The following is a 26,200-nucleotide window of genomic DNA, read 5'->3' on the forward strand; positions in this document are numbered from 1 at the left end:
AAAGTTCTGGACGTTGGCCTTGTTGTACATTTCTTGCTCGGTATTTTAAAATAACGACTTTTATTTCATGTATCCTTTTTCTTTTTTCCCTAGGTAAGAAACCAAAAGCAACCTGCCTTTATTGAGTTCTCAAGAACATAATCGACCCCCTTGGTACATTACCAAGATGCATTAGGAAACTGGATACGGTGCCAAAAGAACTCCATGCGTTTCCATGACTCTCTTGAACCCTGACTCAGATACTTTTGGATATATATTTCTATTCTAAGGAGAAGAGTGCGTACTCCGATTCCTTTCTGCCAGCTTGCTGGCAGACATATTTCATTAAGATCATGGACCATCCTAATAGGGAAAAGGATGAAAGGCAGCGGACGACAAAAGGAATGCCGGGAAGGAGCGGGCACGGTTCTCGACCAAGCTCATCGGCATCTTCTGGCGTTCTTATGGTGGGACCCAACTTCAGAGTGGGGAAGAAGATTGGGTGTGGGAACTTTGGAGAACTCAGACTAGGTAAGAAGTAACCGTTTGTGGCCTGCGTTATGCAGATTAGCATTTCACTAGTGGAATATAAATACATAAAAAACCTTACCCTGGTTTGAGAAAGGCATGTGCTTGACTCGTTTCCCGAGTGTAGAGCTGCCTTACCCAAAGTTTCTGACTCAGATATAACTGTTAGCGTTATTTTTATTTGCATAAAGTCAAAGTGAATACGCTGGAGAGGCCAAAGATGCAAATTTTGAACAATCCCAACAATGAAGACTGTTCTCAGCGCTGAATGTCTTGCCTAAGGTGAAAAAAAAATAATCGTCTCGATTGGTAAATCTTGCTCTCAATTTCTTGTTCATAAACTGAGACTCTTTCCCAGCACTTGGCCACATTTTCTCTGTTCCACATCCTCAATGCCCTAGTTTCAGCCCCATCACCCACTCCGTGATCTCTCCCACGTGTTTGACTCTCTGGTCAAGAGCGGTGCGTGCCGACTGGCCATCTGGCTACTGCCTCTCAGCTGCTGAACCGGCTGAAAAATCCCTGATTTTTCGTGGTCCGTTGGTCTTCCAACCACATGTCTTGCAGCTGGTTGCCCAAACAGATGGCTACACTAATGCATTGTTTGTTTAGGATGACTTAAGAGCAGCAGCGCAGCGCGTTGGGCTCTTAAGTCATCCTAAACAAACGATGGTTGTATTTTAAATGAGATGGGGGAAGCAGCCGTTGTTTTTAATTGCGAGCTCCCAATACGTGGGTTTGGGGTAGTTGACGTAGATCAGAAGCGACTGCTTGACCGTACCTTTGAACAATTGCTTTTCTCTTCTGGATGAGTTAGATTGCTGTGCTAAGGAACTCGAGGGTGCTGAAGACAAGTTGGCTGACGTAAATACTATTTTCCCCAAACTTGATATGTATTTAGAATTGAAATTAAAATCATTTGTGCGTCAGGCAATGATAAATAAATCCATCCGGGAAATTGCTTCAGGTAACCAAAGGGTTATAACGTATAACTACTGAGAGCATCTTTGTAGATTCCTACTCAGAATCTATGTAATCTTAGATTAATCTATCTAATCTTTCATTCTAAGGTTTGGTTATCGCATCTCTGTGATGTGCCACTTCTCCAGAGTGTGAATTCCCTGGCTTGCTTATGATCTCAGCAAATGGGTAGTTTTGGTTTCAGCATTACATCAGAGAAGTTTTTATTGATTTGCAGGAGCAGAGATAATGCTCCAAAGGTGGTGAGAAACCAAGGGCAGGGACAAAAACTCCCACCTCCGTGAACGTGAGCATAATTGGCAGCTGAAGATGAGTTTGAATCCTTACAATAATATAACGTGAGTAGCTGCACTGCATTTTCAAAGGCCCACCACCCCCAACAGCGAATGTGACGTTAGCAGGATCCCCATGGAGACGTTGAGTTGCTTTGTAATCCAAACTCTGCTTCAAGGTTCCGCAGCTGTGGTGGATCCCTCCAGGTAAATGGCTCTTGATTCGACTGGTGCCCGAGTGCTGATCCTGTTTCCGTGGTTCTTTTTCTCAAAATTTTAGCGGTATTGAATTTCTGACTAATGTATTGTTTCAAAGCACGGAGTTTTCACTTCTGAAAAAAGTTGGGTTATTTAGTTTTAAGTAAGGAAAAAGCAACACCTGTTAATTGTGTGGTGCTCTGTGGGTTTTTTGTACACTGGTAAATGTTTTTCTAACACTGGTTAACTAAGCACGCAGGATTTGGGCGATGGGCCGTAAGTACTGATAAGAGCAATTAGGTGTAAGGTCCTTACAGCAGCCGTATTATTGTTACGTTTTGCCAGTCACTATAGCTTTAAGAACTCCTGTTTGCTCAAATATCAGATATTTCTGTTGCACAGATGTGATGCTAATTATCACGGAATTGTGCTGAGGGCAAGGAGAAGCAGCACGTCTGAAATATGAGCAAACAAGTCTCTGATAACAGTTTTGTCCTGCAAAGACGAATGGCACGCCCTCTGCTTTTTGCCTTTTTTGACGTGGTTTCAGAGAAGTTAAGCATCGGTGAATGCTTTTAGTAACGCAGGAAGAACAAAGTCACGCACTGATAAACGAGGGGGAAAATACATTTTTCCAATTCCCTAAAGAATTTCTCTATTTTCAGGAGTTGTGTTTTCACTCTAAGCTGTTCTCGTATCGCGCTCCAGCGCCGGACAGAGGACTGATTGTTCAGGGAGGAGATGGCTTGTACTTACGGAAGCTGTTTTCTGCAAATACCGAGCTTGCTGCTTAGGGTTGATCTTTCTTGCTGCAAGTACAGATAGCCCCGGGGATATTATTTAATTTTTTTTGAAGCACGTGGGAGCGGCGCTGTTGGCTTCCAGCCGGCAGACGAGCTGAAATGGGAAGATGAACGCAAAACTCAGCATCTGACCCAGAGTAATAAGATGAAAGCGGGGTTGACTGCTCTTTCTTCGGACAGGCTGCAGATTTGGTGGTCTGTAAAAGCTTCGGATTCCAAAGAAACTCAACCTACTAGCAGGGGTACAGTGCCAGCAAAGAGCAGGGGGGACTCGCTTGCCGTCCCTTGTGTGCTTACGGGGTTTCGTTGCCTTTTGTGCTATGCCAAGCTCTGTCCTGCAGCTCCCGGTTGTTTGCCAGGTTAGTTCTCGTGCTGTCTTGGGAGCTGGACCATGCCTGAAGTTTTACAGCGTGACTTCCGCTGTTACGAGGTCCTGCGCCTCCACCTCAAGCCGATACGAGAACCAGCGTTACGTAAAACAGCCTGAGAAGAGGCTCACCGGGCTGTAAAATCGTGTGATGTCAGTAGGTGCTCGCCGCTCAGCAAAAATGGGATTTAACCTGTTAAATCTAGTGCCGTGATAAGCCGTGGCTGTAAACTTCACCATAGAAAAGATACCACCAGCTGAGCCTACGAACCACCTCCTTGTGTCGACTCACAGACTTACCCAGTGGGTATTTCTTGTATTTACCTGAAATCCTGAACTGAGAGACATGTTAGGGATAAATAAACTTCTTCAAAAACCTCATTTTTTTCCCCAGTGTTTGGCACCCTTATTTAGCAAAGCATTAAATAGGTACTAATGTAAAATTATTCTGGTCTCTGTAGGTTAGAGAGGTTTCTAAAATAAGCATTAAGTTCAGGACAGACCAGGAGCTTCTTTTAATGCAGAGCTGTAGAGTGGAGACCAAATCTCTTTGCTCTAATGCAAACATTATCTGGCATTTTCAAAACTGTGCTTTCAATTATCATTTAAAAATGACGATTAATGCAGCTTTTCTCTCTCTTTGGCGGCGGAGGGGGAAAAACATTAGGTGAGCTAGATCCTGTATGTTGCTCGTATCCTCCCTTGACAGGCTACGGCACCAAGGGGATTTTTGGAGGCTGTTTTCATGTGCTACTCAAAGAAATTGCGTAGTGTCCAAAAGTCAGATGTCGACATGATTCAGGCACATATCTAATGAAGATTTCACGCATCTTGGCAGCAAGCCCCAAACTAGAAGAAAAACTGCTTATTTGTACATTGCCAAGTCAGAGGAGGTCCATCAGATCTGGGAAGGTGCCCCCCAAAAGCAAGAACCACCCAGCTGACTCCTAGGCTGCAGTTTGAAGCCAGGAGCTCTGCTTTAAAAGAAATGAGAGGGAAAAAAAATAAAAATAAAAGCTAGAAGGAAGACTTTAAGCATTTTTGATTCGTGTTGTTCATGAGAGGTTTGTGGCTCTCAACTTTGACGTGTGGGCATGGTGCACGAGAGAGATGGATCGGTTTGGGCTCCTCTACTGGTCTACAATCTGTCCGTGTGTTCAGTACATCTTAACTGCCAGGGCTTGAGAAACCCTTTCTGTTAGGTTTCCCACGTGAACACTGGTGACTTAATGCATCACTTTAGAATATGTAGTTCATAATTGTCAGTGGAACTACCCAAAACTGAGGTATGGACTTAATCACTGCTCCATCAAAAGCTTTGCCTGAACTTGAAAGGCTTTTGTTAGCACAGTTATATCATCTCAGCTGTATTACAGATCTTTTGTCTGACTAAGATAAGACGCAACTTCTATTCATGGCTTATTTTACTGTGCGGATTCACTTTCTCCTGTGAGCAGTACTGCCTTGACTCTTCCATTTTAGTGCCGGTGCTGCCTTGTAGAATGAGGAAGAAGAAGCCGTTACACCTTGGGACAGTGTGATAGCAAACTGAGGGGTAGGTGTTAGTCTGGGGCAAGCCAACAGAGAAATTTTTGGGTATTTGCTTTGCCGTGGAAGCTGGCAGAGCAAGCATCTCATGCTGTGGCTTTAGGAAGGGTTCGAAGTTCAGAAGGTGGACTCATTTGCACGCTCTTATGTCCAGAGTCTCCTCATAGCACGTGCTCTGAAGGGGCTGAGCTGGAGAATGAATCGGTGCATTTACTTTTGGCTGCTGACCTGACATCTCAGACTAGTGTTTTGCCAATCCCAGCTTTACCAAAATTGTCTTCTATCTAGTCTTCAGCCTTATGAACCAGACCGTAATAGGCTGGATTATGGCTCCACATGCACGGAGGGTGCTAGCAATGTCCTCCTCTGCCTTTGAAAGAGCTTGGAAGAGCACTGTTACCCCAATATCATTAGCCTACGTCCGTGGGAGAGCACAGGTGTTGCTAGAAAGTCCGTAGGTCATCACTCCCTGGATGGAGTTATGCCCCTGCACATTGAGCACCAAAGCTGCCTTGAAATGGTGCATCTCCAAGACCGTGGTGGAGGCCGTGGGATCTGTAGGGGGATGGCGTTCCCATGGCTCTCTCCTTGGGGTTTTTTTGCTGGTTAAAGCATCTAACTTTCTCACGTATTTGGGCTGGACCTTCCCTTAGCTCAGTGTCCTCATACTGAGCATCTTGAAAGGAGTTCAGTCCCTATGGAGGGCAGGAGGAAGTGTTGGTGGGCGAGCTACAGCTGGAGCTGCTGACATGACTCATTTGCTGGTAGCTAACACAGAGCAGATAATTTAGGTGTATTTAGGTTGCCTTCTCTTAATGTCCTTGCGTGTTCTTCCCCCACCAGCTGTCGGATAGCATCAGGCTGGAGCCCTTATCGGTCTCAAAGGGTGAAGCACTTTATCCTGCCACCTGCTTTTCCGCTGATTTGGCCTTCTACCTCCTTCAGTGCTTTGGAGCCACTTTCCAATGTCTGAGTGTTCCTGATGCGACTGCAAAACTTCCTTTCTACCCTTCATTTCCGGCCTTGACTTAATAGCTTTTATTAAAAGATCTAAAACAAGAAATTCAAACAACCCTGTGCTGCAAGGGTTAACGCTGGAGCTCAGCTTACGCATCTGATGGCATAAACCACTTTCTCTAAGGATATTTCGCCTCACATTTATATGCCTGCCCTGTGTTAAACAGCATTGCCAGCTACTGTTGCAGGTTGAAGCTTTCCATAAGATTTTTGACGTCCTTATGGCTGTGCCTGATCCAAAATTTGGAGGCTAGAATTGGCCTGAGCAATATAGCGGGGAAGGTATCAAAACAAGTTAAATGCAGAAAATATGAAGCTGTTATAATGTACAATAAATTTCCTCTGATATTTCAGGATTTAAAGATGACTGTTTGTCTTCTCTCGTGTTCATAATGTCTTGAATTTTATTAAGTCTTCCTATGCTGTTGTATTGTGTCTTATGCAAAGGAGGATGTGGCGTGGTTTTTAATCGTGTCATGTAGATACGTTAGAGCTGCTCGAACCTGCTCTGAAGTGTGTCACTCCCCGTCCTGGACTTTCTCAATAGTTTGTTCTAAGCATCAATATCTGTTACAGGAATGGGAAAGTAAACGTGTAATAGAGCAGGGCAAAGCTGATGTTGCAAATAAGCACTGAAAACTGCCAGTGTAGATTGCTACTGAATTTTGGAGCTACACCAACGCTCGATGAAAGTGTGACTTGTGCTGTAGTGGTGCTAGTAGTGATGAGCAATTGAGGTCAACGCTTCCCTGTATAAAACCATGGGGAGCTTTGTGTGGTGGAAGCTGCCTTCCTCAAAGGATGTGGTAGAATTGGAGGACGTCAGAAGGGTAGCAGAGATGTCAGGATGATGGGACAGATCATGGAATCACAGATTGGTTTGGGTTGGAAGGGACCTCAAAGCCCATCCAGTTCCACCCCCTGCCATGGGCAGAGACACCCTCCACTAGCCCAGGTTGCCCAAAGCCCCATCCAGCCTGGCCTTGAACACTGCCAGGGAGCCAGGGGCAGCCACAGCTTCTCTGGGCAACCTGTGCCAGGGCCTCACCACCCTCACAGGGAAGGATTTCTGCCTCAGATCTAATCAGTATCTCCCCTCTTCCAGTTCAAAGCCATTCCCCCTCGTCCTGTCACTCCCTGCCCTTGTCATCAGCCCCTCTCCAGCTTTCCTGTCGCTCCTTTAGGGACTGGAAGGGGCTCTAAGGTCTCCCCAGAGCCTTCTCTTCTCCAGGCTGAACAAGCCCAACTCTCTCAGCCTGTCTCCATAGCAGAGGTGCTCCAGCCCTCGGATCATCTCCGTGGCCTCCTCTGGACTCGCTCCAACAGCTCCATGTCCTTCTTCTCCTGGGGACCCCAGAGCTGGACACAGCACTGCAGGGGGGGTCTCACCAGAGCGGAGTAGAGGGGCAGAATCCCCTCCCTTGACCTGCTGGTCACGCTGCTGGGGATGCAGCCCAGGACATGGTCGGCTTTCTGGGCTGCCAGCGTACATTGCCGGCTCACGTTGAGCTTCACAAACTCACCAAGGTACAAGGACTGCCTGAGCATCCTTCCCCAGTGATATCTCTTCCAGGAGAGTTTGCTGTCAGTTGTGAGCAGCATGGAGAAGGTGAAGGGCACATGATTGCTCAAATTTCCTAGCAGAGGAACTGGAGGATGTTGAGTGATACGATAACTGGCAGCATCAGAACACGCAGGGAGATGCTCCTTGACACAAGTAGCCGTGCATCTCTGCCACGGATCGCGAAGGAGGCCGCGGGCTCGGTTCAACCACCAGACAGCTTCCTGGAGGAAAAATTCACGTCCAGCTGCAGAACACACGGGTACCAACCCCGGCTCAGAGCCGTGGAGCCGCGATGTGCTGGCGTGCTTGCCTGGTTGTACTCGTCCTAGGCTCTTGCCCTTCGTGCTTGCCAGAGCTAGTATCGGGCTAGACACTGCTCTGTGTTTTGGGGTCCAGAGAATGGGGTGTGTTCTTTTAGTGGTTTTTTTTTTTTAACATCATTGGTACCATATTGCAACTGATAGTTATTGGCCTTATTAGATTACAAGGATTGCCTTTGTGCCGCTGGCATACAGAAGGCGTTTCATACGCACTGCCTGCCTGTCCGTAGAGGAAGAAATACAAGCTGTGTGTTGGTACAAAGGTTATTTTCATATGCCTGCGCAGTAGTTGCTTTGATACATAGTGCGATTAAGCTAGTGAAACTCCCTATAGATCATAGGATAAAATTGTTCAGTGTCCAGCAGATTAAATGTATTTCTGAAAGAAGCAATGCTCTGACACTTTGCTTTTTGGCGTGATGTGGGTAATAAAACCTAACGCGTCGGGGATACTTCCTCAAACGCTTGCGTCGAACGTAAGTGCTGCTATAAAAGATGGTTACCTTATGCTGAATAGAAGATAGCGTTTGCCTGCCCTGGTGAGCTGCTGCAGCTTGTTATTTTGAGGTTTATACTTTGTAAAAGGCATGAACTTCAATGGGAAATCGAGAAAAGACAGCTCTTCTGCGTTGTCTCTCCAGCTGCAAGTGTTGAATGTGGAATTAAAAGACTTTTTTCTTTTTCCTTTACAGGTAAAAATCTCTACACCAATGAATACGTAGCGATCAAACTGGTAAGTAGAAGATTCAGATGTTCTTAAACGATTTGTACTTAATGTTAAACATTCAGACAAAAAGCAACTTTCTCGCTTTGGGCTTAATGCTGCTCTTACCCTCAGCTGGAATAACTTATTTAGCTAAGGTAAATTCTTGAGAACACTAGGAAGGAACCCATCCCCTTCACCTGCTGAATATTTTTGGTACTTACGTGGTCTGTACCTGTCTTACACCGCTGAGAGCCTTGTCCCTCTTTCCAAGCTGGCTGCCAGGTCCCAGGGACAGGCACCAGTTGCATGTTTGCCACCTCTTCCCACTCCCTGGGCCGAGTTTTTCTCTTCAGGACTCCATCAGGTCTCCAGACCCTTACCTCTCTCTGGATGGACTGTTGTCAGAGCGTTTGGTTAGGCATGTGGCACTGTGCAGCCTGCTCCTCCGTGGTTTTGGAGTTGAGAGGCAGGAAAAGGGGTGTTTGACTGGTTAAAATTCCCTTGGGGAAAGAATAGCACAGCTCGGGCTGGTACCATGCTGAGAGACTGCAGATGCAACAGGCAAAACAAGATCCAGTGCAGCAAAGGTCGGTCTTTTCCTCTAGCTGATTTGGATGGCCAAGGATATAGAGCCACAGCATTTTCAGGATGATTTTCTCCTTTTGTGTCATAGGATGGTAAAAATGAATCAAATTGGCTTACCAAAGCGTTGCAGGAGTTGCATTAGAAAACCCGAGACCTGACAGTAGTGAACTTCAGAACTTGTGCAAGCAGCTTTGTTCACAGCTCTCTTCTCAGCCAGTATCACCAGCCTCAGCACCGCTTATCGGGTTATTTTCTGCCCTGCAGTCGATGTAGCCCTCCCCAGGTGCACACAAGGACAGCGAGTGGTCCAGATACAAAGTCTTCTCCTGAAGAGCTTCAGGGCACGAAGGAACTGTGGTCAACGGTGGTTTGAAGTAGGAGTCTAGGGGATAATGGAACTCTCGAATTTGTAGCTCCTCCGGTTTTATAAAATCATAGCTCCGTAGTTTTTTATGCCTTAACTTCTCCTATCTGTAAACGAAAACTTTCATTTGTCTCTTGGGGCTTTCAAATTTGATGTGTTTGCCTGATGTGCTCTTTTCTCACCCGTATGCTCTTTAATCACAGAGCCAAACCCTAGAATCTGAAGTTAAAGTTGTAACGCTAATTTAATATTAGCAACAAACACACCTGCTTGCCCAACCAATGTTGTCTGGCAAAATGACGGGAGTCGTTCAGATCACAGAAGATCAGGATGGGCTCGGTGCGTTAATTCTGATCACGTTTAAGTGCCACAGATCTTACACCTCTAGCGTTCTCTTTATATGATGTACAGTAGATGAAAAATAATTAAGGCTTTGCAGGAGGGACATGTTTTCAAGCCTGTTGGCAAATGTCAGAAGATGCTCTCTAAAATAAATATATAAACGCCTGCAGCGGAGCTTAGGATGTCCTTGGTACGGCTCTGCATCGGGAAGGAGGGCTGGTGCTTGTTCAGCAGCTCGCTTTTTAGGCAGATCCGACAACAGAAAATGCGCCGTGTACACAGAGAAGGTGTTTTATTGAATCAATAATGCTTCTCATTTGCTCTTGTTTTCAAAGATAATTTCACAAACTTATAGGATTGGAAGGCGTAAGGAAGTGATAATACAGGGAAAAACACAGCTGTATTAGTCCAAAGGGTGCTTGTTTCTCTCAAAACAGTGCCTGCGGTGACACCTCCCAGAAATCTGAAACCTTTCCATACCCCTCTGGCAGAGCTGAATGGCATTACCTTTATTGCTACCTTCATCTTACCTTTTTTTTTTTAACCCCCCCCCAGCAGCATTCTTTCTCTTTTTTTCCCCAAAATATCTGAGTGTTAAAGCAGTTACTCCTCAGCACCCTCAGGTTTTATTTGCCCTGTTGTGATTCATCCTTAAAAATCTCCGGTCCTTCGCGTTTGAAGGACTGGAATTGCCGTCCAGTGGCCATCCAGGCATTCGCGTACCTGCTCCGTTCTTGAGCAGATTATAATGAGGGAACGGTAGAAGAAACGGGATGTTTTTTGGCCTCTTAATCTTAGACCATATTCCCCAGGAGTAAGAATTACTCAGCGCCCTCACGAGTAAATATGCTTCTCTTACATGTGTACTTAACTGTCATTTTCTTTATCCTTCCAATAATTTGCAGACTAGTGGTAGAGTAGCTGCATTCAGTGTACTTGATGACATTTTCTCTTTTATCTGTGTCATCAGACCAAGTCAAAACCCTGCTCCAAGTCTTTCTAGCTGTGTGAGATCGTCTTCTGCAACTACAACCCTGCTGCCTCGGCTATTCGTGCCTCCTGTCGTGATGTTAAAGCTGGAAAACTAGAGAATTGCGTGATGGATGCCAAAGAGCTGATCAGAAAGTGCTGTGAAATTCAGCGCTAATGTCTCACGGTTTCTCTTTGGGGGTGAGGATTGTGCTGCATCTTGGAAAACTGCTGGCGGTGGAAAATACTGCCTGTCTTCTGACTTGTGTGCTGTCACCTTACAGCTCCTCGTCCAGCTCTTCAGCTGAACGTTATTCGGTTGAGGGCATCTAGTTCACAGAGGAGTTTGTCTTCTGAAACGCCTTAGCTGTATTTACTGGTTTAGCCTTCTGAGAGTTTTTAATGCCGAGTTGTACGTAGTAGGAATTTCTTCCCTGCCTGAAACCAGCCCGTTGCCGTACCGCACGCCTCGCCTGCGCCCTCTCGTAGCAATCGCGATGCCTGCTGGTTCGAGCTGTGGATTTTGTAGGTTAGGCAGTAGCAATTCTGTTATTTTCCACTACAAACGCAACATCTGCCAGCATCCTTAAGCCCTTGGCCTACAGGACAACCGTCTGTTCTGGTATGATCTTCTCGGAGGCTGCCACGACTCTGGCGAGCGTCCAGAGCTCAGGCTCCAGCAGCTCCTGATGCAGAAGTGGCTTGGGCTTAACGTTCCCTGATTTTTATCACGAGCAGCCTCACGTCCTGAGACGTGAAGCCTTCTACCTCTAGCCAAATAGTTTATTTGGATAAATAAACAATTTACTGACCAGGCCAAGTTCCTGTTGCCCTAAATCCCATTGCTGTGCAGGTGTCTGTAGACTCTCCCTCAAGCCACCATTGACAATTATCTTAATTTAAATACAACTTAGGTAACAAACCTGTTTTTGCCTTGCTTTATATTTGCCTTCAGTACAGGTTCAGTTTTGCCTTCAGAATATTTTTCACCGTCGTTTTCTAAGTGATTGGTCATATTTAACTTCTGAAGCTTTTTGAGAAGCAACCAGGAGTGTTTTTCCCCTCTTGCTGGCAAATGGAGGGGATGACTTGAGCGGGTGATGACCAGCTTGGCTGGAAGTCGAATTACCTGAATTCCTGTACAAAAATCGTTTTTCCGACTCAAAAAGAAGTCTTTAATGTGGAGTTCACGCCAACCGTAGACATTAGTCTTACAGTACAGACCAGAGGTGAAACAAGATAAAGTGGATCAGCTAAAGCCTTGGTGTCCTCCCGTGCAGACGGAAGAGTTATTCCACCATATCGAAGACGTCTGTGTCTAAGATGATCTTGCTGTGACTCATAGGAGCTGATGTGAAACACGACTTTTTTGGTGTTGGTCTTAGGGGACTCCTTTATAGGCAAACTTCTGGCTGATGAGCTCATCAAATAGAGAATTATTTAGCAGGTTTTTGAAATTCAGACTGATTTTGGTGCTGTGCTGTGGATTTTAACGCCGTTTTGAGCGTGGAGCATTTCTTTGTCAAAAGCGAGGAAATAAGCAAACAAAAATTGAGGCCAGTATTAACTTCCATTTCAAAAATGTCTGGGCAGTAGGTGAATCCACGTTTCTGCCTGTCCCAAGTGCATAGTTTTATTGAAAATGTAATTACTCAAGTCTCTCAATCCTCTCCATGTTAACTTTATATTTTTAGAAGCTTTGTAATCTTGCACGTCAACACCTTTATGGATCATAGGCATTAAGTTTTGTACATAAAGTGCAGATGAGTAACAGTTGAGAAATGTAATGTTTCAGGTGCATTGCAGACTTACCCTTTTTAAATTTTTTTTATTCTGTGTATAAAAATAGAATATTCTTGAGTGCTTTGAGATGGTTGACTGGCACCTGCTACTGAAGGGGAAGACTACCTCTTCTGTGTTTCCACCAGATACCTGGCTGCACTGTAGCGCTTGTTGCAAACAAGACTGTAGGTTTATACAACTGTGGTCTGACTTGAAACACAGATATATGACTCAATATTTTTCAAAAATACAGGCTAGTGACCAACAAAAATACTGTGGGCAACCACAGTCCACAAAGCGAACTCGGGACTTGATCTTTTGCAGCTTTGACTTTCCTCCAACCAATGTCCAGGGTTATTCTTCAAGGACCGGGAGTTTGTGGAACGATTCTTGAATTTCACTGCCATGAATTTTTATTTAAATGAGGTAGTTAATTCTCCTCTGGAGTGCATGTTGCAAGTCTTTTTGTTCTCCGCTTATTTAAGTGAGGTCTGTTGTTAGACTTTCAGTCTAGGCTGTTTTATCTTGAACAGTCACAGAACTTCAAGTAGAGGATATAACTCTTTTCAGTCAAACTGATTTTAACCAACTTTTCTTTTTTTTTTTCCCTGTTTCAGGAACCCATAAAATCGCGTGCGCCACAGCTTCATTTAGAATACAGGTTTTATAAACAACTTGGAAGTGCGGGTAAGTAAACCTACCTTAAGCTTATAGAAAGCTTGTGATTTTGTTGTTAAGTCAAGTGTTGCCATCATATTTGTTGTGTAACTCTGACTTGAACTTACTGATCTGGGCAAATTCTTTTAGCCTCACACAAGTTTTGGAAGAGATTTGGTCACAATAACATCATAGTGATACTGGGTAATTATGGGGACCTAGAAACTCTCATTAGTAAACTGACTGCTGAGTCAGTGAGGATTGACTGATACGGGAATTACCCACGTTAAGTGTCTTTGTAAAACACAGGAACCTTTGATGGGAGGGAAAGTTATTTACATATAGAATGATGGATTTCAAAAAGGTGACATAAAGCCTTAAAATCTGAGAAACTGTGTAAGAAGCCTAGAGCTTTTCTACTAAAAACGTGAAACACTGTTTTCGTGAATATTTACTAAGTCCTAAGAGTGTCCAAAAGCCCACGGGCTCGGTATCCTCTGTGCAACAGGAGTCTACAGCAAGTATATCAGGATAAGCCAAAGGTGGGTTTTATTAATTTTTTTACTTTTTCTGGCAAGCTGTCTGATTTTCCTAATGCAGGACTTGAGCTTGTGTCTAATAGTGTTTGAGTTTTCCTTCTGTGAATTTTTGGTTGCTTGTTAAACCTATAGAGACTTTTAGCATCGGCCGTTTCCCACAACAAGGATTACCCACTGCATGAGGATGTCTCCCTGAAGCAGAGATTTTCTCTTTGCTTCATCTCTTTGCCTTGATCATATATTGACCTTGAGTTTTGGAAAGTTTCCTACATTACTGTTTTTTTTTTTTTACACTTTTTTCTGATTTTATTTTTCCTGTTTTTTCCTGGATGGACCTAACTTCCACTTGCAGAGGATGTGCTCTTGTATTACCAAAATACTGATTTGAACAGAATGAAAGGTACATCTACTCTGAACTCATAATATGCGGTACCTGAGCAGCAGTCCTGCATTTTTCCTTTTTGCTTGTTCCAATAATTTTGCTAATAATTTTCCTTAATTTCATCTGGCGCATTCGCTGGAGACTGGTTGCTATTGGACTCTACGTTTTGTGGCTTCTTTGCTCCTTCTAGGGTGCAAAATCTGGGATGTGGGAACCAATGAAGTTGCCCCTATTGGAAACACCGAAGTATTGTTGTTGGTTTTTTTTTTTTAGAGAGGACTTGTCCGCTGAAATAAGGTGCTCGTTTCCCAGTGCTTTGTATTCTGGTTGTAGCATCCTACCGCACACAAACCTGTTAGGTTAACGTTGTCACTTAATTCCAGTTACCTGTGCTTTTGAGATTTAAGGCATTGCTGCTGAAGCCTTTGTAGTAAATAAATCAAATGTAGGTACACAGAATAAGTGAGACGCTTAATTCTGCCCTTTTCTGCCTTACCCGAGTTTTGTTGACGCTTGCCATCTCTCTGATACCCCGGCACATGTGTCTCATGACACACAAATGAATCCCAATCTACTTTTTCTACACCTGTTGGCTTTCTACCACTCTTTGAAGATGTTATTGAGGAATTTTAAAACTGATCAAATGTTGGGGGCTTGGCTTTATTTTGGTTAGATTAAATATTTTTAATGGGTTTTCTCCTGTTCCTAATGAATCTAAACTTTTCCTCCTACAACGCGTAACCTACGCAGAGCATTTCTGCCCAGTCTGACGCTGTGCACGCTGATGGCAGTATTTCTGAGTGTGCTGCCATCAGCCATGGAGATCTTGCCCTCCAGATCTCTCTTCCCCTCATTCTAGGGGGGGCTGACTGTCATCTCAAGCCTTTTTGCCAGTGTTTGTCAAGAGACTCTTGAGAAGCCTCATGACCAACGTGACTTTTATTTGTGTCTCTCTGTGGTCCCATGAGCATTGCAAACCCAGCTCTGATAATCTGTTAAATGCCATTAGGAGCTCTTGTGCTACGGTTTTGCTAAAACAACTGGAAATAGGCCAGGAGCTCGGGTGGAGGATGTGAGCCACATCTCTGGTCTCTCCATGAAACTTGGAAGCGGAACAAAATAAATTTTGGTGGAGTCAGACTGCCAGGACCAGGGAGCCTTAACTTGGTGTCTGCGCGCCATGCTGAGAATTAGGGGAAGACGGTCTGTCTGTACAAACAGATTGGTGCTAAATATGTGACGACTTTGGGGAAAAGACGGGTCTGTTCTCAGTGATGTTGTTAATGCCAGGCTCCTCCTAATGGTCCTTGCTTAAAAACTTCAGCTGCTCAAACAGCCAGCCTTGAACTTCCAGTAAGCAGAACTGGTTACCTGAAATTATCATAGACTCATCAAATGAAGACTAGAAGTGTCCAAACCCATGGTGTGTATGACTCGGACGAGAACAACGGTAGCTTTGCCTGTGACATGCTGTTCAATAAATTAGCCAATTAATCTTGCCAAATAACGTGGCTGACTGCGAACCTCCCACCGTTAGCCTAAAAAGTAATACTATTAAAAGCATTGCTGTAACGCCGCAGTAGCAGCGTCGTCCTCTTGTTAGTGCAACCGCTGCGTTCAACTGCCTGTACGACCAGATGGTCTCGGTGAGCAGCATCTCTATGAGAAGTCAAAATCATCATCACCTGCAGCATTTGGAGAAAAATGTTCTTTTTATCTAATGAGAAGAATTTTAATGGTGATATCCTTTTTTTCTGGATGTTCAGAATAAATGTTTTTAAGGTGTATTATTCTTGGATACTAATCATAAGAAAACTCAGCTTGGAAGAGACCAACCTACTTGGCCATGGATCAAGTAGGAACTGTCTTGTAGATAGGTTTGTGTGTGTCAAAAAAAATGTTTCATGTCTAATATGTGACTGAATGTGTCCATGTGAAGTTGGGACTGGCCTGGAGGGAAGCGTTTTGTGGCAGTCGGCCTTCCAAGAGAATGGTCTTGGGTGCTAAAGACCGCAGAAAACTTGACCATGACTTGCTTGCGACGTACCAGATTGAGAAGCGCAACTCAGGAGCTTAAAGCTTTTGTGCATCAAACCTCCTGCAGAAGCCCAACCAGTGTTAAGGAGGGATGAAGTGCTCCATCACACTGGTCGGACAAGTGCTACTTTTGGAGAGAAATCTGCAACCAGACTTGGGAGTCTGGTCCTGCAGTATATCGCACAGAATACTTTTTGGGCGCTTTTGCCCCAAAATTTTAGAACAATTCTACAGTTCAATACCCAAAGGATGTATGTCGCTATCGGTTACCTGCTTCACTTGTTGCCATCATCACAGAATAGTGAAATTAGTTGTGTTTTTTGTTTTTGGTTTTTTTTTAAAGCTATTCAGTCTAGTTCTGTGTTTTCCTTGGTGTAGTTAACCAGAATAGCAAGCAGCCCAATAATCCACGGCTCTGTCAGAAGTTAACTCCTGGGATGAGCTTCCATGTGAGGTGTTTCCGCGTGAACAGAGGAAGCGGCATGGTTGTGTGATAGCTGCCTCTTCCTTTTGGAGCTACTCTGTGGCTTCCTGTGCCACGTGCTCCATCAGCATCGATGTTTAAAGACTTTCTGACAGGGCATCAAAGTTGCATCTCTTACGTCCCATCAGCACCGACTTCTTCAGATCTTCGGATCAGACTCAGCTGAAGATCACTAGTCAGCTTGGATTAACTGAGTAGAAGGCCAGATTTCTTGTGTCTCATACATCTGAAGACGTATTTCACATTAGATTAAGGTATACTGGAGCAGTGAAAAGTTTGATAAAGGGATCTAAACCGTATGAATTTAGCTCTTTTTGGTGCTTCTCAGAATAGCTCAATACCAGTGGATATATCAAACGGATTCAGAAGTAGCTAACAGAGATGGTCCTGGGCCAGAAGAACCAACTGTCTGGTGTCCCTGATGCGCTTCTGCAGGTAATTGATGCTATCTTGATGTTTTGATGCCTCCCTGTAGTAAGAGAAACTAATAGCTCCCTTATAATTTCCTTGCCCCTCTAAATGGGGGGGTGTTTGCTTATAGAAAGGGGTTTTCATGATTCTTCCCAGAACTTTTCTACACCCCACCCCAATAGAAGAGGCGAGGGCCTGCTGCACAGTGACCATCTGCTGGTTTCTTCTGTCTCCCTGTGGAATTAAATATGTAATAACCTAAAATAGTTTATGACTGCTTTGCCTTAACGTAGGCAATGAAACAAAAAAAGGAAACCGCAGGCACGGAGTCAAAGACCTGATGGTCAGTCCATAGGGTGTCTCAGGAAAGGACGAGAATTCCTGTAGGTTTTAGGTAGTCGGGATACGATCCGCTTGCTGAGCAAGATAACTGGAATAGTTTTAACAATCTCTGTGCAAACTAGTTGTGTTGCTCTGTCATCAATCCTATACGATGCAGATGTCATAGTGAACTCTTTCATGGTTCCTCTTTGTCACAAAGTCCGTGTGAACGTGCACGAAGATCCTGATATAGAAGATTCATCCTGGCCTGGGCTGTCCCCAGGATCTCACTTTACTGGTGGTGACACGGTCAGTCCTGAATTTTTTTTTCTTGCTGGATAGTACCTACCTGGGTATGAACACAAGTAGCACAGCTATCCACAAGAAGTCCAAGTGCGATGGGTATTGCCCAAAATTAGGCTCTTGCCCTATGAACCTCTTTGAGGACTGGCTGTTCCAGGTGTTCCTCTCTTCCTCTTCAGTGCTGGTTCCTCTGCTTGCTGAGCTTTGCCTTGCTCTGAGGCTTCGTACAGCTACTTAAATCTGCTGCTTCCATACCTCAGGAACGAGAGGATCTCCCCCTCCGACTTGACTGGATGCTCTTACATCTCCTGGGGCTGCCAGAAGCAATTCAAGTCTTCAAGCATGTAGTTTTGTGTCCCCTGTACTCGAAGTTTGTGGAGAAAAGGCTTGGCTTCTTGTCATTCACAAAAAATAGTCAAGGCTTGCAGGATGATGAGTGGAGGAGCTCCATCCCCACCGCAGGCTGATGTTTGAGTGTCTGGTCCCCCCTTTGGCTTGAGCCGCTCTTTCCCGTGCGTAATGTGGACATACAGGAGGACGTGGCCACGATTTTATATCTGCCCGTCCCATCCTTTGGATTTTTGGCTTCAATCTGCCACGGCTCCTACACGTCCTTTTGCGCACGCTGGTTCTTTCCAAGCAGGTAGGTTGAGCTGTGCTGCAGGAGGATGGCTGGGTGCTGCAGGTACCTGCCTGCGCAGCCATAACGCTGATGCCTCTCCTCATCCAGCCGCTGTTGTATCCAAGGGAGCTCCTGCATCCGTGTCTGCAGAGCCTCCCAACGGACATGGAAGCCAAATCCTGAGACTTTTAAGATGACCTTTGCTCGAAAGTTTTGGGTTGTTTTTTTTTTTCCTCTCCAGCTGTGCTGGTTGGAGGGGAAAAAAACCATGCCTCTTTCTATAAGCTTTGCTGAGAAGTTGAGTCTGCTGCGTCGATGTATACTTGCAAAGCTGTAACTTTTTTTTTTTCCCCCCAAAGTATGTTTGTCCCCCAAACTCTGAGCCTTTTCTCGAGGCCAGGGAGCCCACTGCTGCATGGCCGTTACTGTATCGCTCTGAGCCCAGTTCCTCTCTCTCAGGATGTGACCACGGCTGAAAAACATCTCCACGCAATCAGGAAGCTGCTCTTTAATCCTGCGCTTCCACACAAATAAATAATTCACTGTGGTCCTGGGAAGTACTGACTTTCTAGCAGTGACCAGTAGATGTACAGGAATGATTTTTTGTTTGTTTGTTTGTTTGTTACTGCATTTCAAAGCATCTCTGGCATCTCTCCCCTGTGGTTGTTAACGCCATACATAATGCCTTCCCTGTAAGCTCTGCCTTTGGAAGGTAAAATGGAGTAGTGCTTATTTTCAGGTTTCTTTTGGCTGCGTTGAGCTGATGATCGAGTTCCCCCATAGTGACAGCTTCTGCCTGTGCACAGAGTGTGAAGAAGTCATGCATTTTTGATTCAGTAGTAGCTTATTTTTATATCAACTGGGTGATGAGTCACACCTTCCCCCCCCTCCTCACAATCCCACCTTGGCACACGTGATTCACAGCGCTCCGGCGTCAACATGCGTTGAGTTTCGTGCCATAGCTCTGCAGCCAGCGCTTATCCCCGGGACAGGGGGGTGACATTGGCAAGTGGATGTCAAACATAATGAGCCTCTACGGCGTCGTGGTGGAAAGCGGGAGAGGAGTCTGATGCGGTGGAGGATCTCAGGAAACCGAGAAGATCTCTGCTCGCCCCAGCCCACGCGATAGATGAGTCACAGCCTACGAGCAGAATATACTGAGTTAGGGGAGGGCTATGTCGTTACATATAGAATATCGACGGATTCTGTGGTTTTGTTTTAATTCTTGCTCTGTAAACAAGTTCACCTCTAATGAAGTATGGAGTCTGTGTGTTTACTTTTGGACCTCTTTCTGTTGCACAACTCGCTGGAGTGAAGCAGTCTGTTTACTTGTCAGGAAGTAGGACCAAGGAAAATGAAGGCGGTATAAATAACCGAGCCTTTTACATAGTCTAGTCAATATTTGCATATATATATTTTCTCAATGTAGCTGAGCTGTCTGCTACTCCATACTGCGTATTAAGTTAGCTTTTCGGGATTGCCCACAGTGAGCATGTTTTTCTCATTCCGTGTTGCTTTACTCATGACCTGCTGCACGCTTTGTACGTACCCATGTCCTTTATGAAGAAATTCTTTCCGTGCCTGTTGCACAATGCTGTCGCTCACGTAGCAATTAGGTAGGGGTCATTTCAGTAAGACTTGTTATACGGATGGATGTAAACAAGTCACCGTGGTGGAGCGTGCTGCCGCTACCAGCTGTTTCACGGGGAACTCCCTACACACAACGCTTTTCCCCAAGGGAGCTGGAGTAACTCCAGGCCACGTAAGTGAGGGTTAACGCAAGTGTCTACACCCTTGTTTAATTAAGGAGAGCGAACATACGCATTAGCTGTTGCCACGGTGGTTTTTATCTTCAGAAATCCCACTCGTATTTGCCACCTCGATGGAAACGTTGCTGTGGCTGGGAGTGGAACCGGCAGAAGATCACCCCGCAGTAAGGTGCTGGTTTGGGGCATGAGAGCGCTGCTGGGTGGGGATTGCCCCTCCGCACCGCAACGTGGGTTTGCGCTGGCGTGGAGCAACACCTGGCCGTGGCCTGAAGCGCGTTTGTGCCCTGCTTTGTTGTACGGAAAGGTTTGTTCGTAGCTGTCATGCTACAACGCTCTGGATGAGCACCGCGGCCGCCTCCTTTGAAATATTTGGAAATATTTTAGAATCAAAGTGTCTGGTCACTATAAGTATTTAATAAGTCACTTATTAATCTGTGCAAAATGATACAAAACTGACATCCGTTTGCAGGAAAGCAACTCACGCCTTTGGGTCACATCTTGTGTTCAATCATTTCCCTACTTCCAATCCCTGTGATAGACCGTAAGGCTTGTTTTAAGCTGTTGGGTTAATTTTCTAACAGCAAGGAAAAATTCTTCTCCCTTCATTCTCAAACCTTGCAAAGAGACATGCCGTCAGCGATAGGCTTGAGATGCCTCAGCAAGGAGACGTGATTTCGTTCATCTGAAAATGGCCTTTTCAAACAAAAAGTGCAACACATGTGGAGGTCCCTCACACTTAGCTGCACCCTTAAAGCGGTGATCAGCCGCTTCATTATAAAGTCCGGGTAATCTAACGAACTTTTGAACTCGAGGGATCTCTGACTTCAGAGCTTTTGAATTGCAAAATAAAATGTAGGGGAGTGCTGTAACACGCCCAGTTAAAGCCTGCCTGCTCGCAAAGCTGGCTTGCTGTTCATCTCTGGGGGATAATATTTTGCTATCTGAAAATACTTTTTTTTTTTTTAATGTGGCAGGTCCCTTGTTAGAAGGGCTTCCTGAACATGCACATTTCAGCGTCTCTTTTAACATCAGAAGTTTTGACTTCCTTGGGCTAAATTTAGGCTTCGTCAACTGGAAGCTATCAGATGCTTTTAAAGCAAGGCCATTAATATTTGAATATGAGATTAGGGCAGTTTCCTTTTTATATTTCAAAAAGTCCTCGTACATCTCTTACTCTTCCGGTATTCACTGCAGTCATCACAAATCAAAATCCGCTGACATCGGGCAGCGTGTGGAGGGGAACGGCAGGATGCTGGGAAGCTGAAAAATACCTTTCCCGCAGATGCTTTTCCTTGAAGCCTGACGCGCGCCGCAATGGTGGTCATCAGTCGGTAGCAGTCAGACACATTTGAGCCATCCCAGATGCCTGGGTGGGTGGTTCTGGTAGACGGCAATGTCCGCTACGGGTGGGTCGTGTGATGTGCCGCTTGGTCCAGCTGCTGTGAGGATCCAGCTGGGCTTGAGGAGAGTGGTGGGCCGTTTAATCATGAAGGTCTCTGTGCTGCTGCTGGTGCTTTCTAGCTGAAGGGTCTCATGCTTGCTAGCAGCTTGTTGCACCCGGGACTTCGGGTGCCTGGGCCATTTGAGGAAATGAAAATACTGGATGTTTGAAGATAACCTTTGGAATTCAGATTTGGGATGTGTAAGTTGAATGGAAAACCCAGTTTGACAATTAGGACCACGATAATTAATAAGGATGCAGCAACCGCTTAGCCCTGCTCTTCTGCTTTCCTTGCCCATCTATGAAAATTTTTCAAGCCGTTGGGATGCTGCACTTACAGGTCTAGACCTCAGCTAGTTTTTAAGATTAGTTTTCTGGAGGGCTGATGTGTCTGGCCTTGAGTACTGCCTGGATTCAAACAAAGCCGTTTTGGAAGGTGGCTGCCTGATTTAGTGGGAATCCTTTCGCGTGTGTGTGCTTCCTCAGCACAGAAGCATCTTAGGCATGCTGAAGGTTTTTAAGGTGCTCCTCGCCTTAAAGAGAGAAACACTCGCGCTGTGCCAGCGAGGTTTGATGCAAGTGAAGTTCTGGTACGTAGGGCTGCCCGCCTCCCAGACCGGCTATTAAATGGGTTTGGGGTTTGCATTTCTGAGCTGTGCCCTGCCTGCTATTCAAAAACCTCCTCCCATCTCTAAAAGATAAGCCACAGACTCTGCCCCTGAATCTGTAATGGATCCAGCTACACCAGAAGAACTTTTCAGCAAGCTCTGCCCTGGGTGGAGACTTGCAGTTTTGTAATAATTTTTCTGTCTGAAAGCGGCAGTTTTTCCTTCAAAACTCCATTCCTACCCACTCGTGCTCAGCTATCTTAAGGTGAACCAAAGAGATGATATCTGGAGGTAGTATCTTATTTAGCAGCTCTGAACTCCTGTTTTGCCCTAAGTTCTCCTGTGATAAGGGAGTGGGAGGCTTTCCATCAGGCTGGAAGGACCATGTAGGGAAACACTTTCCTACTAATCTGAAAAATCCCTTTTTCCCCTCAAAAACTACGATGTCTGATACCATTGTCTGCTTTATCCAGCTAAATTGGACCAGTCCAATCTGTCATCGAAGACCCAAATGCTGTTGGATCGGTGACCAATACCACCTGTACATGCCAGTTTTGCCTTACATTGCTGCGCCATCCTGGCTGGAACGACTCCTGGTCACCGCGCAGAGACGTGGGTTGCAGCTGAGCTGTAATTCAAGCTGTCGAGATTCCCTCTGCATTATCATCGCGGCCGTTACACCTTATTTTGCAGCTGGCCGGCACGCCGTAAGCTTGAAGTACCAACTTAACTCGTGCTATAGATTTTTGGCATGTGGATGGGGAGGAAGTAGGGAGCCGGTAAAAGCTCTGCCTCCAGCCAACAGTCTCCAGTGGAGGTGAGGTGATGATGAGGGGCCACTGGGGACTCGGTGTGATCAAATCAAAAAGTTTCTCTGGACAGCAGAGGAGCGATTCAGCAGAAGTCTTTTATTATTGCTGCTTTCTTAGCATTTTTCATCTTCCAAGAAGTAGCCTGTTCCTTGGCACTGCTTCTGGAGTTAAATTTGTGCGCTGCTGAGCACTCTCCTCCCGCCAAGAAGTTCTGTTGTTGGTTTTAAGCATCCTGTAGATTATACCTGTAATGTAATTAATATGCGTAACTTGTTCTCAAGGGAAAAACAATGCAATCACAGAGCATACCCTTATTCATCTCAACATCTCTGTTACCTGGTTAAAATGAAGACGACCAAACCTGCGACTTAATTCCTTTCAGCAGGTAGAGCTGACCCAACGCGAGAACTGCACAGCCCAGGAAAACTGAACAGGAAACAATTTCTCTTTGGTATTAACCAGCAGAACGGAGTTGGCCATCACAGATGTGATCTGGCTTTGCACTGACCGGCAAAACTCACCCGGCGTGGTGACCTGCAGCGTAGCAGGGGGCCACGTCGTTCTTGCTAGATCCATCACGCAGGAGCCATGATCCCGGCTGCAAAGGCTGCCGATAGCGCCTGGCTGGTGGGACAGCATGGAGCCAATGCCCAGAGCGACGTACGCCTTCAAACCGTGAAGCTGAGCTTGGAGGGGGAAAAGCATCCTGGGTAGCTGGTTTGCGATGCGGCTGTATTTTAATTACACGAGAGCTTTTTGGGCAAATCCCGTTGCCTGCAGTAGGCTGCTGTAACCCTTCGCTTAACCCTCAAGAAGTTGAAAAGCTGCAGCACCACAACTTTTCCCCTCTTTCAGCAAAAACACGGGCTCTGCCAAGTGCACAAATAAACCCAGAAAGCAAAGCAGGAATGCTTTTGAAACCTTTTGGTATTTTCTTCTGCCCCATCCCTGTATTGCTGGTGCATGAGAAAAGGAAGATAATTAAGCTGGAACTTCTTGGGGTGGGTTAAAATAACTCTTCTAAAAATTTCCCAGATTTCCCAGAAAGTCTTCCTGCAGCTTAGCCTTTCCAGCTAGGGCTGATTCTCCTCCCAATCTTTTTTGATTCTTATGAGTACAAATGTGGACGTCCTCTTGGTACCCTCTCTGAAACAGCTTCTTTCTTTGTGTATGTGAGGAGTTGTTTAATAGAATCTAGCTGTGATATCAGGAAACCAGCTTGTACAACTCAGGGAAAATTGAAATGCCACCCCGTTTTAATAATGCAACGATCGTGAAAATTGTTTTTCTGTAACTGAAGTAAAAATCACATCGTTTGGATTTTTACCAGCAGCAAGAACAAATATGTTCTTCCTTCTGTCCTTCCCATGTCTGTTTTTCTTCTGTTCCTTTTCCCGTACCTTTTTTTTTTTTTTGATAGATTCAAATACTAACAAGCTACTCAAACCACAGCAGGGATTCGATACATCCTGCATATCCTGAGAAGATGCACAAACTATGCTGGGCTTCTGGAGTGAAGCTGGAGTCTTGGAGTCTGCGTGGAAGCCATGCTTTACTTGCAAACTTGTTGGGAGATAAGCGTAGCTCTGTCTACTCATGGCTTGTACACAACTATTGTACCGTTGTGCGCCGAGCCTCATCTCTTCCCATAAAACACTCGGCCTTCTCTGCAGTCGTCAGGGGAGAAGGTATCGATCCAACTTGTGACGTTCTCCCGTGCTTTATTTCCAAATATCTCTTGGGTTCAGAGAGCGCCTCTTCCACGTCCGAGGGCGAGGGAAGCTCCTTGCTCTGCCTCTCCTCCCGCTTGGCAGCGGCTCTGCACCCTTCTCACCCGCTGACGGGCTTAAGCGGAAAGTCCTGCCGCAGCTACTCCTGCCGGGCAGCAACGCTGGAGCGTTTAGCATTTGCTAGAAGGGAGATGATTCATTGCCCAAGCGAAGCAGGAAAAAGATGTTGTGAAAAGCTGGCAGCGGAGAGCCAAGTGTCTGGCAGCAGTTGGAGCAAACAGAGCAGGAGGATGTTCGGGGGGAGCGTGAATAAGAGGAGCTCATAATGACGCTGTAAAAGGGCTGCTGAGATGCCATCTGGAATAGGGTGAGCAGTTATGGAGAAAATATCTAGAATAAATGGGGCTGGGAGGAGAGAAAGCCAATGCAACGGCCAGTCGAGGTTTGAGGAGGCGGCTGCTGTGGCAGCCCTCTGTGCTGCTTTCCTTGCTGGGCTTTGGGCATGGGAGAGGAGCAGCTGGGACTGGTTTTTGCGAAGTGATGCTCTGCTGAGTGCCCCTTCTCCCAGAGGAGCCAAAGCCGGCGCTGAGCCAGCTCTGTCCCAGGCAGCATGGCGGGGAAGCAGGGAGGAGGCGGTGAGATGCTGACAGATGCTCTGGACTGGTTCAGTTGCTCTTCACCCTGTTCAGATAAGCGAGAGAGAACTAAAAGTTCTCAAACCAGAGTACCAAAGCTCTCGGGAGAGCAAGGAGATTATCCAGGAGCTTTACAGTCATAAGCCGGGCTGAAACCACTTGTGATTCCCAAACAGGTTGATCATCTCCGTGATCATCAGTGGTGGGAAGGGAGCTGCCGCAGCGCCTGCCATCTCCAACTGCAGTCGCCCCCGAGTCACAGCGCTGCTCTACATTGATGTTTTTGTGTGTCTCTGTGTTGGAGCAGCTTACTATTTTTAGCTCGTTTCCCTAATCTGATGCTACTTCAAGATTTGTGAAGTCTTGGAGCGATTGGCAAGATTGTGGCAGACCCTGTGCCATCACCCCCTGCTCTACCTGCAACGCATCTGCCACTGAGTTGGTGGGAGTCAGAAATTGCATTTTCTGCTCATTTTCCTTTGCATCTCAACTGCTAGGTGTTTTCTTATAACAAAAAAGAGAAAAAAATCACCCCAAATCTCTGTCCTTCCCCAAACTTCTCCGGTTACAGTTGAAGGTGAAGGGCTGTACTGAAAAGCTTTTGCAGTCCTGCTTTGAAATAAGACGTCTCTGAAACATATGCAATCAAATATTCCCAAGACCTTTAGGCTAACCTTATTCCGGGTAACAAACCTGTCTGAACTTTTCTCCCCTCTTTCTAGTTTTGAAGCAGATTGTTCAGAAACCTGAAGCTTAGAACGAGACTTTGTGATTCCACCTCATAGACGTAACCCATTAACCAACGTGTTCGGGTAGATTGAAATCCACTGTCACGGGGTGTGTTTTAAGAGGTTAAAAGATGAGATCTTGACCCAGCCAACACCGATAGCAAAGCTTCATTTTCAGCCTGGATTTTATTCCGATTTGAAAATTAAGAGAAGGGTAGATCCTCATTAGTGTAATCAGCTTAAATGGGTTGACTACTCTAAAGCAATTTGTTTAATTTGTTTGGAAGATGTTTAATTTTAGCTATAGACGTTCAGCTCTCGCACGGTTGCTATTTGTGCTGTTTATCGTGTAATTTTGTGTTCTGCGATTTGTAAAAATAAACTTTCTGCTCTGAA

General features: G+C 45.6%; 1 protein-coding gene across 2 annotated transcripts in view; it reads left to right on the forward strand.

Annotated features, from left to right (window-relative positions):
- CSNK1G1 (casein kinase 1 gamma 1) overlaps positions 1-26,200 on the forward strand; it is a 106,637-nt gene that overhangs the window by 44,681 nt on the left and 35,756 nt on the right. For both annotated transcript variants that reach the window (XM_075765022.1, XM_075765023.1), the window contains exons 3-5: positions 99-510; positions 8,270-8,310; positions 12,943-13,012. In XM_075765022.1, the coding sequence (XP_075621137.1) occupies positions 333-510; positions 8,270-8,310; positions 12,943-13,012 (289 nt within the window). In that variant the 5' untranslated portion in view covers positions 99-332. The remainder of the gene's footprint in view (positions 1-98; positions 511-8,269; positions 8,311-12,942; positions 13,013-26,200) is intronic.

This window comes from Balearica regulorum, chromosome 12 (genome assembly GCF_011004875.1).
Source record: "Balearica regulorum gibbericeps isolate bBalReg1 chromosome 12, bBalReg1.pri, whole genome shotgun sequence".
NCBI lineage: Eukaryota > Metazoa > Chordata > Aves > Gruiformes > Gruidae > Balearica > Balearica regulorum.